The 19,119-nt window shown below is 33.3% G+C and overlaps 1 protein-coding gene across 1 annotated transcript in view; it reads right to left on the reverse strand.

Moving 5' to 3' along the window:
• The window catches only part of prtp (thioredoxin domain-containing protein pretaporter), an 86,646-nt gene that overhangs the window by 38,777 nt on the left and 28,750 nt on the right, over nucleotides 1-19,119 (reverse strand). The window contains exons 4-5 of the mRNA XM_076505906.1: nucleotides 10,392-10,497; nucleotides 3,099-3,299 (exon numbers count right to left, since the gene is read on the reverse strand). Coding sequence (XP_076362021.1) covers nucleotides 3,099-3,299; nucleotides 10,392-10,497 — 307 coding nt within the window. The remainder of the gene's footprint in view (nucleotides 1-3,098; nucleotides 3,300-10,391; nucleotides 10,498-19,119) is intronic.

Raw genomic sequence — 19,119 nt, forward strand, 5'->3', positions numbered from 1 at the left:
ACAGAAAAACCTTGTCATGTAGCATCCATTCTTGTCAGAAGAATCCAGTTAAGTCAAAACAAGTGATTTGTAATTAAATAAATAGTTAAACTTGTATACTGCATAGCTAATACATGATCCAAGGCAAGTGAAATGACATACAACTTTGGCAGTGAACACAGAAACTGCAGAGGGGATCCTGTGAGCAACCACAACAAACTATGGCAGTCACCTGATTTTGAACCACCTGTATAACATAGAAGGATGGTTTGAAAGACGTTTGGCAAATAGAAGATGGTACTTCCAATTGGAAGTATCTGGCTTCCTTATGTGACTCAACAGTCACAGATGGGGATGATAATAAGCCACAATGGAATGGGATAACCAAGGAAGACAGCAATGTCATCCAAAAACAGATCCAATTTACCCAGCTATGCCTAGACACATAGGCCAAAAGAGAATGGCTGACAGTCTGTATCAAAAGAGCATAGCCCACTAAAGAAGGAAGACACAATCCCAGGTGGAAAAACATGATAAGGACCACAATTTTAATGTATACACTAAAGAAAGTTGCAATCAGTGGTGGTGAAAAAGAGGTTTGTGGGATTTGGTGTATAAACTCTGGACTGGAGATGTACAGGAAGCCCCCCCCATGCAAAGCCAATGCCCTAGATGGTAAATGGGATCCAACATCCTCAAGGCCAAGATCCTGGAAGAACCATATACCAGAGACCCATCGTTCAGTATGAATCAAATGAAAATACAATGGATCTTTAGCATAAAACATCAATCTGCTTCTCATGAGGTGGAAGAGAGAACAAGGAGGATGTTCAGAGTCCTTTTATACTTGACACATAGCTGCTTGATGTATGCACTGAAGGTCAGCTTACGGTAAAAAATAAGCCCCAAGAACTTGTTTATCACAGAATCTGTCATTTTCCAGTACAAACAAAACTACCGAAAGTGACAGTGTCAACAGGTTTCAAAAATGTTTCCTATAAATACACAGAATGATAAAAATCAATGAAAAGCTTAATATCATCTACATTAGAACAGAAACCTTGATAGTTCCACTAAATCAAAATGACCATTTTAACTTAGGTGGAGGAGAATTGGGTGGAGAGCCCTCATACATTCGACTACATATTTTTCTTCCGTAAAATGACGTTTATCAACCTCCATGAATCTTGCCCTAAACTAAGTGGGCAGGTCTCTGCTGGTGGACATAAATTCCAGCAACTGAAGACACGAACAAATACTTGTTCTGCATATTAAGGTCAAATAAGAATATGTACCCGAGCAGTCGTCTGAAGCCTGAGCCAAAGAAAGTGAATTCAGGTAGCTTCTGAAAGAAATGGTGGGAACAGAGATAAAAGTAGATGTTGACTAAACTCTTTTAACCATGGAGGGCAAAGGAATCTTCACACGGTTGGATAATGACTCTGTCAGATACATGAGAAGATCTGTCTGCACTCCCACTGCAGCAGTACAAGTCCAAGATTTACACTCTCTTTACTGCCCTTTTGACTAAGAACTCTTCTATGGTATTCAAGTGCAGTATAAAGACTGAATCAAGCATTTTCAATGCTTAGATAAGCAAACAATGGAAATCCTGGAAATCAAAAAATATATATAATGTCAGTAGATGGTATGTTTTTGAAAAAAACAAATGACGATTTTCTGCTGTTTTTCTCACTACCAAAATAACAGCCATACATGTTATGCTAAGTAAGTAAATAAACATTTTGAACCATATCTTTTGTTGAAACATACAAAACAATACTAGACCTACATGTAAATATAAAACAAATGGATCACCATAAATATAATGGAAATAACAAATATTCAAGCAGGAAGCAGAACAGGTTTACTATAAATTTTTGCACTTCCAAAGATAAAATAAGTTGACTATCTTACCAGGATAGTTGAAACTGGTGTAAATGCATATAACAATTCTAAAAGAGACACACACCATTAGCCCAGGTGATCTAGATAAGAAAACCTTCTTCAAAAAAGGTTTCAGAAAATTATTTTCTTATTTAGAATATAACAGTAAATTATAATAATTTATTTCTAACTCTAAAGATTTGCATATACATACCTCTGGATTCAAAAAGGATTTCACACTCATGCTTTCTTGTTTGCAGTTAGCTTTATAATTTTTTCCATTGTATGGGATCATAAAGTGCAGTATCTCATAGCACAGAAATCTATCTCTTTTTGGTAAACTTTACATTTATCATAGTTATTTGAGCTAGATCTGGTGATCCAGTCCTTGGAGACTTCATGATCTAGCAAGAGGAACTGAAAACAGTAGCTAGATATTTTGTGAAACGTAATGCATTTGGATGACAAATGTTAGTATTAATAAGTGAAAAACACAGGTTCCTGAATGTTGTCAAAAATCATGTTTCAAAAGACATTGAAAAAAAAACATTCCCCCCTTTTTTCAAAAACATTTTTTGTTCTTCCTTTACAGGAAGAATCATTTCTAATCAAGAATTACAAGACTTTTTAAAAGTTTAGGACCATTTATCTTTTCTTTTTCAAAATGTTTTCAAGGCCACAAGCTTTTCTTTTGTTGAAGTTTTTTCGAAACATCTCTAGTTTTCAAGGTCTGCCATGGATCCGGAATCTACTACTTCTTTCATTATTGATTAGAAAATATAAATTTTGTTACAGTCATTCTATGGAGCAAATAATCCTCAAAAGAACAAAAGATATGCATATTGTATAGTATTCAATGTAAATGTATGGCTTGATTCTATTCAGCCACGTGTGTAAAATAAACTTTTATTAGAAACAAAAAATTAAATTTCCTACTGATACCATCTATTTTTACTTATTTTGTAACATGGGTTATGTATGAAAGTTACTTATTATAATGTTTTATTTGTAAAATTAGCCATAGGCCAAATATATGTGTGCATGTTTAAGTTGGCAGTATTTTTGAGTATTTAACACCAAAATACACTTTCATAAAAAATGTTTTTGAAATATATTAAAAGATGTAGATAATCTTACAGTATAATGAAATTTTAGAAAGAACACCTAAGAACTATTAACACTAGGGAACTAGAAGGAAAAACTTAACTAATTTTTAAGAAAAGTTTGAATACCTTGGAAATCCTTATAGAAGGATCATATTCAAATGATATGGCTAAATCCTGCCAAACTGGTGCCAATTTTTGACAATGTCCACACCAAGGGGCATAAAACTTCACAAAATGTTGACCTCTTTGTACAGTTTTCTGAAAGGTACTGTCTGTAAGTTCAAGCATCCCATGATTTGGTTTTGGAATTTTTACCTCTTCCTTCATCTGTAAAAGATAAGTTTCATTAACCATTTTATGAACAGGTTACTGATATTCCTTCATATTTTCACTTCTCATGGCAGAAATATTTAATCCAACTGCAAGAAAATTTTGCAAAATCCAGCTAAACAGTATAATTTTAATTTTAAAATAATCATATAACTTAATATAGTTTTTCTGGAATTTTGCTAGATGTTAAATATTCAAAATTTTGTTAAGAGGCTGTTTTCAAAACATTAAAAATATTTCCTTTTAGGCTTTGAATATATCTATTGTTAATCAAAATGTTCCATTAATATTCAATTTCAAAATAATTGATATTCATTAACATAATGTTTCTTATTATTTTGCTGACTATAGAAATAACTTATGGCTATATGTTGTAAAAAAAAAAAAAAGTAACACAAATCTATCAGCAACCTATGACCTGACTTCTCAAAATGACATCAGATTAGACTAGATAGCATATTGGTTGAAATCAATTTATATCAAGTGAATATAATCTATTTTAAATGAATAACAAATTATTTAATTTATCCAGTAACATTCAAAACTAAGTAATCAATATTTTGCTCTAAACCTAATTTAGTCTTACCTGATGTCTTTTTCAAGAAAAAAAAATTTAAAAGTTTTCATACAAAAAAATAGCATTATCAGAAATGAAACAAACATCTAAAAAAAAAATTAAAGTTTCTAAAATTTAATTTGTTGCAATGTCTAAGTCTCACACTAAAATTTATTGTTCTTCTCTACAGAAACTATATTTAACTACTTTCCCACAAAACAACAAATGACTTTTCAGACCACCTTATTTACTCCACGGTGATATAGTCTTTAACCTTCTCTATTCAGTAGTATTAAATGCTTTCTCTAGCTATTTTCAAAGTGTCTCCAATATTTGTGCAGAAACAACTTTAAATGTCTTTTTTCATTTTTCTTAGCAAATAACTCCAGCAAATTACAAAATTCCAAAGCATCAATTCTAAAATCACACAAGTCAGTTGGTTGGTTGATTTGTTTTTTTAAGGCAAAAGCAGCTAGGCTATCTGTGCCAAACATCCAGTGAAAAGTTAAAATTAAAGTAAAATCAGGAAATTTATAAAAAGGAAATTAAGGTAAAATAAAACAAAGTTAAAAAAGCATAAAACCTATGTTTACATCTAGTCTACAGCATCAAGAGAAAAACTACAGTATTAGTGTAGAGGTAATAGACCTCTACAAGTTGTCGAGGTCTTTCTGTAATTATCATAACTCACCAGGAAGACTAACAGGCAAGTACAAAAACCACCGTCAGACACCTGAAATTGGCCTTTCCAGTCCTGGTTTTAAATTATTTGAGTTTACGACCATTTTCTAATTTCAAATCAAACTAGATGGACTGTGATTCTTAAAAGGGAACCTCATTAAATTGGTCTAATGTATAAATTAAAAACCTTAAATAGCATTAAAAAGATTGATGGCCTTTAAAAACCTAAAAACATTTCCAAGGTGGACAGTGTCATCATAACCAATAAAATTGTTTAACATTATGGACAAACATTGAGACAGAATATGATGAAAATGGTGCCATCATTAAGAGTCATAATGACAGCAAAGAAGTAAAATGTGGTTTTCTGTGACCTCAGTATCACACAGACTACACAATGGTGCATCAGTTCTAGATAAAAGAAAATGATGAGTTAAAAAACTGTAACCAATGCATAGTCTAGTGAGAACAACTTCCTCCTTCCAATCCTTATGGAAGCAAGATGACCAAAGTCCAATACAAGGTCTTATTTGGAAAAACTTGTTGTCACATTGCTCATTCCAAGTCGACTTCTAACAGACTTGGTTAAAAACAGACCAAATTCATCCAACTGCCCCTGGATATGAAAGCCAAAAGGAGCAGTGGCAAATTGTCTATTCTGAAAAAGTTTGGCCTACTGAGGAAGGAAAATACAATCCCAGGTGGGATGCTTTGTTAAGGAACAAAGTTTCAAAGCATATAGTAAAGACAGTTGCAAACAGCAGAGGTGCAAAGAAGGTTCATGAGACTATGTATAAGCTCTGAACTGAGGAAGTGCAGAAAGCCCCAGTGCAGAGCCAAAGTCCTTGATGATGAATGGGTTCCAACATATTTAAGGCCAAAGTCCCAGCAGAGCTATAGGCCAGTGATCCATATTCGAGTTTCGAACAAATAAGAGCACGACATATCTTTAGCATGGAACTTCGATCTGCTCCCCAAGTGATGGAAGAGAGGACACGGAGGACGTTCAGAACTCTTGTACATTTGACCCATAGCTGCTTGATGTGTGGTATAAAGGTCAGCTTATGGTCAAAGATAAGCCCCAGGACCACAGGCAGAACAACTTCACAGATATGGAGTTAAGGATCAGGGTGAATACCCTGTTGGTGAGAAAAGTGCATGCAAACAGTTTTGGAGAGAGAAAAGTTAAAGCCATTTGCTGTGGTCCACTTTAGTAAACAACTGAGGGCAGTCTGTAGCTGCCACTCAATACACCTCATGTTTGACAACTGACAGGAGATGTGAAAGTCATTGACATACAGCACATTTGCAACAGTAAAAGGGAGTTGTTCAGTGATGGCATTAATCTTTATACTGAAAAGTGTGACACTCAAAACACAGCCCTGAAGAACTACAAGTTCCTGTAAAAAAGAATGGGAAAGTGTTGAACCCATACAAACTTGGAATCTACTGTCCATTAAAAACATTTTTAGTAAAAATGGGCAAATGGCCACATAACCCATATATATGGTCTTGCAAAATGCCACACTTTCATGTTGTATCATAACAATTTCAAAAAATACTGATACAAGATGTTGTCATTTGAGAAAGGCTTCTCTGATGGATGTGTCAAGTTGAATCAGGTGGTCCATAGTAGAGTGCTGTCGTCGTAACCCACACTGGGTGGATGAAAGGAAGTTGTTTGATTCGAGAAACCAAATGAGACAAGCATTAACCATCCTCTTTCAGGTCTTACAGAGACAGCTCAAAGTAATTGAATGGTAGTTTGAAGGAATCTTGGGATCCTTCCTAGGCTTAGATAAAAGGTACAACAATGGCCTGGCACCAGAAAAAATATTCTCCTGCAAGATTTAGTTAAAAACAAGCAAAAGAATAGTAATAGAAGCATCATCAGGTCCAAATGATGTACTGCCAGACCGATGAAGGGCCAGTTTGAGTTCCACCAGTGTAAAGGAACGATTACAGTCATAGAGACAATCACCTCGAAAGAACAGAGATGTTTGCTCTGCCCGAGTCTTGATGCCTAAGAAGGTGGAGGAAGAAGCAGAAGTGCTAAATACCCAACAAATGCTTCCACCTAGAGTATCAGCAATGCTCCAGGTAACGGCTACTTCCTGGCCATCAGAGAGCAAGATCGAGAGAGGGACAGAATTATATTGCCCACTGACTTTTGAATCTTGTCCCATATGACTTTGGAACTGGTGGTAGAAAATATGCTGGTTGTGAACTTAATCTAAGGTTCTTTCTGGCTTTGACATCTTTCCCACCAAGAATGTGCACGGGCCTGCTGGAAAGCAATGTGGTGCAAGAGTGTGGGATACCTATGGAAAGTATCCCAGGTCCATCTTTGAGCCTTCCGTACCATGTGGAAGGCAGGATTCCACCATGGATAAGAATATCATGGAAAACGTAAAGGTTCCAGATATATACTGACCAGCTGCTTGTATAATATAGTCAGTTACTGCTGCCACACAGTCGTCTATTGATGGCTTACAGACAATGGCAGGATCAAGTTCTGCAACAGTAGTGAAAAAAAGCCAGTTTGCTTGATCCAGCTTGCACCAGAGCACGCTGGTTGGGTGGCAACCACGGCCAATCTCTCTCAGAATTAAAGGAAAATGATCACTGTCTCATGGGTTATTTTCAACCCTCCATGAAAAGGGGGAGAATAGAAAAGGGGAGCAAACTGAAGATGAATAGCAGTAAAGGACTGACCAGGTGCATGAAAATAAGTATAAGAACCAGTATTAAAAAGAGAAAGGTTGTGATCAGAGAGCATATGCTCTATGGAACATATCAATACCATCACTTCCCCAGAGGGGATGATGTCCATTAAAGTCCCCCAGGATTAAAATGGGAGACAGCAACTGTTCAGTGAGAGCATCAACGTCCGATTGATCATAGGTCTCTCCAGACAACAGGTAGAAAGAACAAATAGTAATGGTATGACCCAAGGAAACACAGATGGCTACGGCCTCCAAGGGTGGCAAAGACAGGGTGGGCACATGCTGATCAACCAACAGTGCCACCCCTCCATGCACTCGGCCATCACACAGCCTGTCATTTCTGTACAAAGAAAACTGCTGAAACGTGACTGTATCTGCAGGTTTCAGAAATGTTTCCTGTAAGAAGAGACATACAGGATGGTAGGAAGCAATCAGTGGTTTTATGTCTTCCAGATTAGAACATAAACCTTGACAGTTCCATTGTATCAAGGTGGCCATTTTTATTTTCGTGTAGGTGAATTGGTTGGAGAACCCTTCTGTTTAGAACATCTTTTATCTTTATTGTCTTTACTCAAGGGAAGTCTATCGACCTCCATGGATCCTGCCCTAGGTTGATTGGGCAGGTCTTTGCTGTTGGAAGATGATTTTTCAGCAACTGAGGATGTGAACAAATTATATTTGTGCATCTTGCCGAGACTAAAGGAAGTGGATCTTGGGATTTGCTGGAAAGTAATTTAGCCATGTAATTAACCATGGAGGTCAAAAGACTTTTCATTTGTTTTGAGAATGATTCTTTTGGATCAGAGAGATCCATCTGCACCCTCACTGTTATAGTGGAATGAAGTGCAGCAGCATATGTCCAAGATGATGTGGTGGACAGCAGCTTACGAACCTCAGAATAAGTAATGTTAAAAATAATTTTCAAACATTGCACCTCTTTTTCTTCCAACCCTTTAGGGCAAGAATGAAAGTAGGAAGGGTGAGAGCCACTGAAATTCATGCAATGAGGGTCCGTTTCACATTCATAGGCATCATGGTCCTTGCCACCACAATGAACACGCGTCAAGGAACCACGACATGACTTCTTTGAGTGACAGAACCGCAGACACTGGAAGCATCAGAGAGGGTTTGGAATGTATGGCCGTACTTTGCAATTAAGATAACCTGCCTTGATGGTGCCAGGCAGACATGGTGACATAAATACATCATAATTCCATCTTTGCGAGTGGATATACACCTCACTGCAGAAACTCCTTGGGTGGAGAAACCAGCAATAATCTCTGACTTGAGGATGTTTTTCATATCCCTCTCAACAATAACTCCTCATGATGAATTCAAAGTAGCATGAGGTGTAATCTCAATAGGTATATCCCCCACTGCCTTTGAATGCAAGAGTTCACTGTTTTGAGATGTGAATGTTTCCACCAATATGTCACCAGACTAAAGCTTCTTTACTGACTTTAGAGAGCCAGCAAGTCCCTCTATTCCCTTCTGAATGAAAATGGAAGACATTTGCCCTAAAGGTTTGTCTGAAAGTGAATGCAATATAAGAAAATTTGGTACCACAAATGGCACAGATGGTGAGAATTGCTGCTCAGAATCTTCAAGATGTGGTCATTTACCTAAAGATTGTTTTTTCACTATTTTATTAAGATTTTTAATTGAAGTATCCATAATGAAAATAGAAAAATTTCATTGCCTAGTGACTCCACCCACCATGGAGCCCTATAAAGAGATGTACTACAATGTCAAACAAGAGCACTGCAGCAACACCAGGGTTTCTTGAGCACTATACCCAAACACCATCATCAGATACAATGTCCACAACACCTGTTGAGAACATCCAACACTGGTACTTGGTTGACCATAGCCCAAATGGACCAGCTGATTGACCCAAGGGGGGCCACCCATCTACTGGAATTCAAGGCCAAAGTGGTGTGTTATGGTTGGACCCCTCAACCACCAGAATCCTCTCCTCCCCTTCATGGGTTGCCACGCACTGCAAACACGTGGATGGATATCTAGATCCCAGAGGAGGTAAACTGAAAGAACAGAACCTTCCTGGGGCAGTTCCCTCACCACATGGGTGAGGAATGGGAAAATCACATAAGAAAAAAACAAAACACCTTAATAACTATGTTTTTAAGGGATACATAAATATAAATTTTTGGTACAACATTTCTTTAAAAAAACTAACAAATGGGTTATTTGTGGCAAATATACTCTTCAGAGCTGTGTTTTATTTTATCATTTGTCTTTGCAAATTATACTTACTAAATGCAACTAAAAGTCAATGTTATAATATTTTTGAATCAAAAATTTTTGCTAGATTATTTTGCACATAAATATTGAATTCTGATATGCAGATAAGCACTTAACACCTGACAGATTCTCACTAGTCACAAAAAGGTTAAATAAAGAAGCAAGATTAAAATTAAAAACTGGGATAAAATCATTTTTTGTTGTCATGAAAAGAAATAAAATTTGTGATCCTATTGTTTAAAATAGCTACACATACTTAAATACTTTATGTTCCTTTCAATTGGATAACATTTTTCTAAACAAATAAAAAAAAGATAGTTTTCTTAAATTATAATTTAAATAGTTGGCTGGCTAATATCAAATTACCAGGTAGAAAAAAATATAAATAAGAAATTGCATGACCAAACAAAAACAAGATTTTCCCAAATTGATCGGAATGCCTTGTTGTAAAAATACTCAAATATTAAACTAAATTGAAATATACGCATACATGGATGTCTATCAAACCAACCTCCAATTACTCAAAAGGTATTATTTCAGTCTCGGTTAAGGTTCACTTTAATTTTCACACTACCAAATACCATATTAAAGCAGCCAGCACTAAAAGTATTTCATGAAATTTTATTCAAATATTTCAGTAGTTATTTGTATAAGATGATGAAACACACACAGTTAACTCATTTAAGCAAGATAAATCTTTACTGAAAGAGTTTAAAAATTAATCACAAGTTATGCATTACAAATCAAATTCTGAAAAAGATGTTGCATCACAGCCTTATTCAATAGGTAATTAAAACAACTATTGTTTACTAGCTCAAAGTACTTCATAGATAACTGACTCAAATTTATTTTTTAATAACTCACTTCTTCCTCTCCAAGAGTGCTCGTCACAAATGATTCAAGTGATGGAAGGTCTCTCGAACCACGATACTTTAATCCTTCTGTTGAACCAGTTTTGAAAAACTTCAACCTACGAAATAAAATAATATTAAAGCCATTATGAGACAAAGGAGGTTTTAAAACAAAACTCACAGCTATTACTAATATCAGAATGATTATATTTTTATCCCAAAACTTATTACAGTAACAAATATAACTCAAAGAATTTTTCGTATGTTTTAATACTTTTATTTTAAAACATAAAATATACAGTAGAAACTTGAGTAAAAAGGCACCTTGAAAAATCAGGCATCACATAATTAACTCTCTTAACACAGGCTCAGTTGATTTGATCAACCATGACCTCTTTGTACTCGTATGCTCTTCATAGATTTGATACTATTAACTTTTAATACCGTATGCCAAAATTTGGCAGTCATTCAGTAAAAATTATAGGTATCTTAAATAAGCTAAAAAGATTTGTCCTACAATATACCAGGTACTTGTTTTGAATAGTCCACATGGAAAGTGATTTTTTTAAAGATTAAAATTCCTTTTTTCATCTCAAAAACCTCATTTTTGTGAACTCTAAAGCCTCCTAAATACATTTAAAATTATTTTATTTTCTCTACCTGAACAGTATACAAGGTTGACTAATTTGCTTAAACCACCAAAACCAACTTGAAATAAATATAAATTACCATTTTTCCCATCTAGAATAACTTCATTTTGTAATATAAAACTACATTTGTTTGTCCAACATAGCTTTAAATTCATAACAGTATACATTTATTTATACTTATATTGTTTTCTTACTCTAAGGAAAATCTCTAACTACTATTCAAGTTATTATAACTTTTAAATCTCCTGGGGAATATGCAGCTCATGTCACACTATCAAATTACATTACCCATGTACTTCTCCAAACAGCTCATGTGCATTATTTCATTCATTTATCTAGCTTTCACTATCTTAAAGATATCTTATTTTTACATTTTAGTTACTTTTAAAATAATAAAAAAAACAATAAACATGAAAAACCAGAAATAAAAAATATTTCCTGAACCTTCTCTTTTCTTCCTGTTAATTGCAAAAGAAAATTAACTTTACTTTTTTTTTTACTGATGATAGTAATGCACTAAAAATATTTATTTACTTAAATAATGCACCAAACAATAAAAAATAACAACATACAAAAAGTAGACATTTTTCACTACCTCAAATTTTTAGGCTAATTATGCACTACAATCAATGCAAAATAAGCCAAGCTAGTCACTATCTTTTAAAGATTGTACTAATATTGAAATTGACAATTCTCTGTCCATAAGACAATGTTATACAACACATCATTTGATAGATTAAAACCTATGTAAGATAGAACTATTAATAAATCCTGAAAGAGAGGATGTGACAAGTGGATGTGGCAAGAGGGGTCTTATTTTCTAACTGATAGATCTGTAACCAAATACAATTGAAGACAATGAAAATTATGGTTTTTCTGAGGAATGATAATCTTATAGTGAGTAACATACATTGAATTTCATACATACTAGAATAGAAGTGGAAAAATAAAGATGAAATAACTAGGAACAACGAGCTACACATGCAACACTAGGGAAATGTAGGATTTTCTTAAATATTGTCTTATAAAATTAAAAACTTAAAACTTGTATACTATTATAAAGTATAGATTTTTTAGCTAAGACTATCTAATTGGCAAAACAAACAAAATGTGAAGTATCTAAAATTTCAATGTAAGTCACTAAAACATCATGACATGCACAATAAGGGATGTCTGTCACAGTATAGTTAAAGGCAGATCTTTTCAGTCTTTTTCCTTTTTCTACTATTTTAAATCAAAATAAATCTCTCAATAACATGCACCTTGATATTGCAAAGTAAAAGCAGTATCTTTAGTCTCATTCTCTACATGGGCAGTTGATAAAGTACATAGTTATCTAAGTATTCCTGTATGATAAGCAGTTAATTTCCAAACATTCCAGAAGGATGACCAACACTTAAACACTTGCAGCAATGTTCACCAGATTGGCTCTGAACTAAATACTGTAATAAACATTTTCACAGATTCAAGGTGCAATATCATTCCTCTGGGGAATTCTTGTAAATACTGCAGGATACACAAGATACATTCCCCACTGTTCTCAGAGCAAATTGGCTTATTTTTGTGTATGCACTTTACTGCTCTCAAGAGTATCATATTACATATAATAAAATAATGTTTAAAGACAACATGGTACCTGTTGGTATATCTCAGCTGTCTGGTCCTCCCAACCAAACTAAAAAATTTAAATCAAGTTCTCATCTTTCGTATATCTATCAAACTTTCTTTTACACTTATTCAAATTTACTGCTTCAATAACATCAAAAGGCAACACATTTCATAGGCCAACTGTCCTATTTGAAAAATAAAATTATCTTAGTTGAAGATGGCTTCTATCTTGCCTAAATATATAATTCTTGCTGTTAAGTATGAAAAAAGATGCTGTATCAACACTATCAATTTCCTTTACAATCTTAAACACCTCAATCAGATCCTCCTAATTCATTTTTTTTTATTAATAGAAAATTTCAGAGATTTCAGCTTCTCGTCATATGACAGCCCCTCCATCCCACACACCTTTCTAGTAACCCTTCTCTCAACCATTTCAATTTTCCTTTAATGTCTTTCCTAATGTAAGGAGCCTAAGACTGAATACAATATTCCAAATGTGGCCTAACCAATGACCTTGTACAAAGAAATTATAACTTCTTTAGAGTTGTATTCAGAATTTCTGAAGAAACAACCTAAAATCCTATTTCCCCATACCACTAGCAACAGCTGACTCATTTGGGTGGCTTTAGAGACTGATAAACTATTACACCAAGATCCTTTTTGTTCATGACACTGTTAAGGTTATTTCCACCCAAACTATACTTGTAATTCAAATTATGATAGCCCATACACAGTTTATTGCATTTATCTTAAAACCCATCTGCCATTTATTTACTCAACTCATTAAACGATCTAAATCCTCTTGTAAAGCAGCAACATTATCTTTACAGCCAGCAGCACCTAATATCTTGATCTCATCAGCAAATTTAGGTAATTTATTGACCATTCCTTCATCTATCTCATTAATATAAATCAAAAAGAGCAATGATCATGACACTGAGCTCTGCAGTACATCATTTGCAAAATTAAATCAGTTTAAGTGAATTCTATTTATAACAACCCTCTGCTTTCTTCCATCAAGCCACTCATTATCCAATTAGTTTACTCATTTTCCCATATTTATAGAGATAGCTTTCTTTACATACCTTTTATGTGGCACTTTGAACCTGACAATGACCAAAAGAAGGTCGAAACATTGTTCACTCTTCTATGTAAAATATTTTCTCAACCCAAACGAGCCATTTTTACACATATACTTTGTCAAATGCTTTATGAAAATCAAGATAAATCAACTCTACACCATTACCCACATCCACATATACATGAATATTTTTAAAGCAAGGCAAGATTTTCCCTTAGTGAAACCATATTGATTATCTCATAAAATTTTTAAAACTTTGCTTAATGACTTTGCCAAGTATCTTCTATCAGACTTCCCAAACTTTTTCCCATAATTAATAGGCCTCTAATTACTGGGACAACTTTATTACCTCCCTTGAAGATAGGAGTGATGTTAATTAATTTCTAACCTGTTAGTACATGTTCATTATTCAAGGACTTAAAATATTTTTGGCAAGTGACTTGCATATCCAGTCCTTGACCTCCTTTAATACTCTTAGGGAATTATCACTTAGACAAGGAGTCTTATCATTCCTCAAACTTTCCCAATTTATTTTAATAATCTCAGAATTTATGCAATTGTCTTGTTCAACTTTTTTCATCTGTTAATTGTTCAAGATAAGAAATACTATACAATTCTTCATCAGTAAAAAGTGATGAAAAAGAAGAATTTAATAACCTAGCCATTGGATACCAACTTTCCTTTGTCATCCTTCAAGGGTCCTATCCCCATCCTTACATTCTATTTACCTCTGTTGTACTTTTCTTTAATTTTATCTCTTATACCCTTTGTTAACCAAGCTGGTTTCTTATAGTTGCCCTTTTCTTTCTGTAAGATATATTTGTTTCAAATATCAAATATTTTTTCTTTAAAAACTTTTCACATTTGCTGTCTCCAAATAGTTTAGCTACCCATTTCTCAAAATAATGCTTGTTGTATCCCTTCAAAATTTGCATTTTTGAAATTTGAAATCAAAATATTGTTATTCTTATTTTCTAGATGCAGCAAAACATCAAACCTAATACAGCAATGACTCATACCTAGATGTTCCCCACTTTCCACCACCTCAACCATTTCCATATTACAAGTCAACAAAAAATCTAAAATAGCATTATTTCTAGTAGATTCATAGGTCAAGAAAACCATCTTGAACAATTTTCAGAAATGCTTTTCCTCATGGAAAAATCACCCATAATTATGGCTTCACTAACAGCTGAAATCTTAATCTCACTGTGAAGTTTCTCACCAATTTCAACAGTTTCATCTGGTGGTCTGTAAAAAATTCTTACTAAGAGCTTTCACCTTGATATCCACTAACATAAATCCAAATGAATTTAATCTCCTTGCTGTCATCCTTAATATTCTCAACTTCAACAGGATGTAACTCACATTTTTCATATACAACCACTCCTTCCCCTCTCTTTACTAGTCTGTACCTATTGAATAACCTATAACCATGCATTTCAACAAAATCTGTCATCAAAATGATTTACATTTAACCATATTTCACTTATTATATTTAAATCTTCTATTCCTACCAGTGCCCTAAGGTAATCTCTTATTTCTTATACTTCTAGCATTACAATAGTAATGATTAAGCCTATTCTTACAATTTATTTTATACTGACTTGCTATGCTAAGCTTTTTTGTACATCACAATTTTGTTTCATTTAGTTTATCTTTGCTTTCACCACTATTAGTCCTAATTTAAAATTTCCCTTACAGCTGAGTCAACAGCCCTCATAAACATGTCAGATCCTTTTCTGCTTAGTGTAAACCATCCATTCAAAAAAGTTCCCCTTTCCAACTCATCTGATCCCACAAGTCCAACCAGCTATCCTGCTCATTCTTGCATATTAATTTGAGCTTAGCATTTAGCCATAGTGATCTACTCAAAATTTCATCTCCACAATTAATTCTTAACAGTACCAAACACAATTAATTTATGGCCTTTATATTTAAATTCTTTCATCTACCTTTTGTACTTTAGTTCCTTTGATTTACTCTCATGTGTGCACAACAAAACTGCATCATCGCCAGTCCCCTTCATTACATCTCTTGCTCTGTCAATTACATCTTCCACCTGTTCTCCAGGGTAGCATAATCTAACTCTTATTTTGTCCCTATTTACCCCACATATCAGGTCAATGAATCACCATTACCCTCTAAGTTCATAATCCATATCCTTGTCCATTCCTTTAATTTTCCCTTCGTCCAATAATTCATCATATACATAAGCCAAGTGCCAAAATCTGTTGCTCAATACAATAGAATCTTTTACAATCAAGTTCACTACTTTTAACCCTAATACTACCATTTCTAACTTCCTGAATGTCATTGTAAATCTTTACTGATGCCTCCCTTACATATTAAAGCTTAAGCTCCTCTTTAAGTCTGCTTTCACTTCATACAGTTTAAACTTCTCTGTACCTCTTTCCACAAATTTAGTTAGGATATTCTCCAACTTTTCCTCTAACCTTTAATCTCTACAAATAGATTGAACACCCTCAGTAGTAGCTTCTTTCAAAGTACATAGTAGTCCGGAGTCCCCAAATAAAACCAATTTGTAGCACCTTTCATATCTAACAAACTGGGAATGTTTAATCCCAGAACTAGTCTTAACCTTTGTATTATTTCTAGAATTAAAATAAATCCTTGGTATTATGATTTAAATACCAGTAGCTTGTTGTTAATACTGTTAAGCCTAACTTTGTCAGTCAACTAGTTTTTAAAACTGTAATTATTAAATAAAGCAGTGTTTAATTTGTCATACATTCTCATTTCACTGTAAGTTGAATTATAACTAAGCCTAAAAAAATCAGTATATTTTCTATGCTAACATTATACTTTATACTACTAAAATATAAACTAAAAGTATATACCTATTATTTTTGTCCCCAATCTTACTAATTCTAGTCGTTTTGTTTTTGTTATTCAACTCTTAATTTCTAAATACAAAAATAATAAAAGCAAATGACATTCTAAAATCCACAATATTATCAGGACTTCTTTCTAAACATTTCTTTCCAAATAGCACCCTCTATCTCATTTTGGTGTCTATTAAACAGTCTAATGATACAAGTGGCAATTTGTTGCTTTATTTTCATTGGGTTTCTACTTCAGTGGCTGAAAGTAAAATATACACAGAAAATGAATGTGAAATGTTTAGCAGTTCAAACTTTGAAGGGAAGTAATGTGGAACTTTATAATCAATAATAATAATAAAAGCAAAAAGAGCACAGGAAATTCACCCCATGAGACATGTTGACATGCTCCATGTCATAGCAATTTGCAACTCACAAACACCCACATCATATATACACCAAACAAAATGGAGGGTGACTTAGTATCCATAAAATCAGTACAGTTAATACCAAATCCAACTATGCATGGCACAATTTTGATACTAAAGGCATATAACAAACTGGAGACAGTTAGAAGGGTGCCTTAATGTTGAGATTTTTCTATAAATATTATGTAGTTTAATACTTAGATGTGTACAGGATTTATTACAAAAGTTAGGCATACTACTCCAATAACCAAAATCTAAAATCAGAAATATACAATATTTGACAGATGAACTACAAAATCATGGTAAAAATGACTTCAGTGTTACCAGAAAATACTGATTACAATGTTCATACAACAAACATATGAATAATGTTTACTGTGACACTACTGATTTTCAGTATTGCTTTCACCAGTGAAATAATGTGATATACAGTTGAATGATAATGTCCAAATTTCAACATTCACACTTGATGTCCAATGAAATTTTTTAACAACTGGCAAGGTTACATGCATTGTCCAGCTATAACTACAAAATTAAACAAAGATAAAAGCTGAAAATCATGCTTGCAATGTATTCTGAAGAATGCCTAATGACTACTCTATACCTGGCAATGTTACCTTTTCTATGATAAAAAAGCCATAGGTGAAAGGGTTAACTCACTTGTTATGGTCTTTGGTTTGTGGCCACTATAGCTTCAATACTACAACTTCTAACATGTTTTGTGTACTTTCACAAAATCTTACAGCCCTTCAGTATACATTAAGTCATTTGTAAACAAAAAAAAAGTCATAATTTTTGATGAAGAATCTTCACTAAACAATCAATACCAACAGTCAATGTTATTTCCTTACTCTACCTCTACACGAGGTTGATTGATTTTGCAATTAAATGATCTTGTAACCACAAAATATTAAAAATAAATGGACATCACTTTTTTTTCTAGAGTGACATCAAATTGTAAAATTAAACTACTTTTGTTTATCCTTAATAGCTTCACATGCAAGTGTGTACATATTTTTATATTAAATTTTATTACCATTTGAACCATGTCTAAGTGATATTCCTGCCATAAAATTTTAAATCATTTGGCAAATGTGGAGCTCATGTTACCCTACTGAATGACAATGTGCAGGCTACTTGTGAGCATAATTCATGAAAATATTTTATTATTATTATTATTTGTTTATTTTGCCTCATCTAATCTTACCTTATCTAAAAGTTTGTAATATTTACATTTTAGTTATCTTTATAATAACAAATAAAGAAAAAGAAATACAGTACATATCAGAGGTCTTTTGTTTTTTTTGCTGTCAACTGTCAATGAAACTTAAGCTACATTTTTATACTAATGGGTTATCATACTTTTCTTGACTTACTAACTATGTGACAAGAACATTAAAAAACTCAGCTAAGCTTATCAATGTGTTTCCAATGTGAATAATGTTTGAACTGGAAGTGAAACAGATAATTTTCTGTACAGAAAACAATGAAATATAATACTTTGTTTGACAGATTAAACCAGTTTTTTATTAGTCATAAACAATATAGTATGATATGTTAGAGAGAACTATTGCCAATTTTTGAAAGTTAGGTGTGGCAAGTGGATCTGGTTTTCTTGCCTATGATTCCATAATAAACAAGATTGAAGGCTATAAAAAAATTTTGATTCACCTGAAAAATAACTATATTATGAATAGTTTATGTTAAATTCCATACTTCTTTATGAAATGGTTAATAAACTAAAGAAGGGAGAGCTAGACACAGTTATCATGATTTTCTTACTAAGGGAAATTAATTTTTTTAAATATTTCCTCAAAAAATTACGAACTCAAAACTCTGATTTATTAACTATGTTTTAATGGTAAGTTTATTCACATACGTTGAAAATAACATAATCTAATTAAATCTTCAATATAACTGTAAACAATTGTGACACATACAGAAAAGTGTACCTGTGAGGAAAGAGTTAATGGATAGGTATTAAAATATTGATTTTTGCAACTTTTTTTTTTCTTACTTAGGACTAGTTTGGTAAATAAAATTTGAAAATACGTTTGCACAAAAAGTGGTGTTTCATCATGAAAAGTTTGAGAATTACTGCTGTACATAATTCCATGACCCTTAAACT

Source organism: Tachypleus tridentatus, chromosome 6, assembly GCF_004210375.1.
Source record: "Tachypleus tridentatus isolate NWPU-2018 chromosome 6, ASM421037v1, whole genome shotgun sequence".
Classification (NCBI taxonomy): Eukaryota; Metazoa; Arthropoda; class Merostomata; order Xiphosura; family Limulidae; genus Tachypleus; species Tachypleus tridentatus.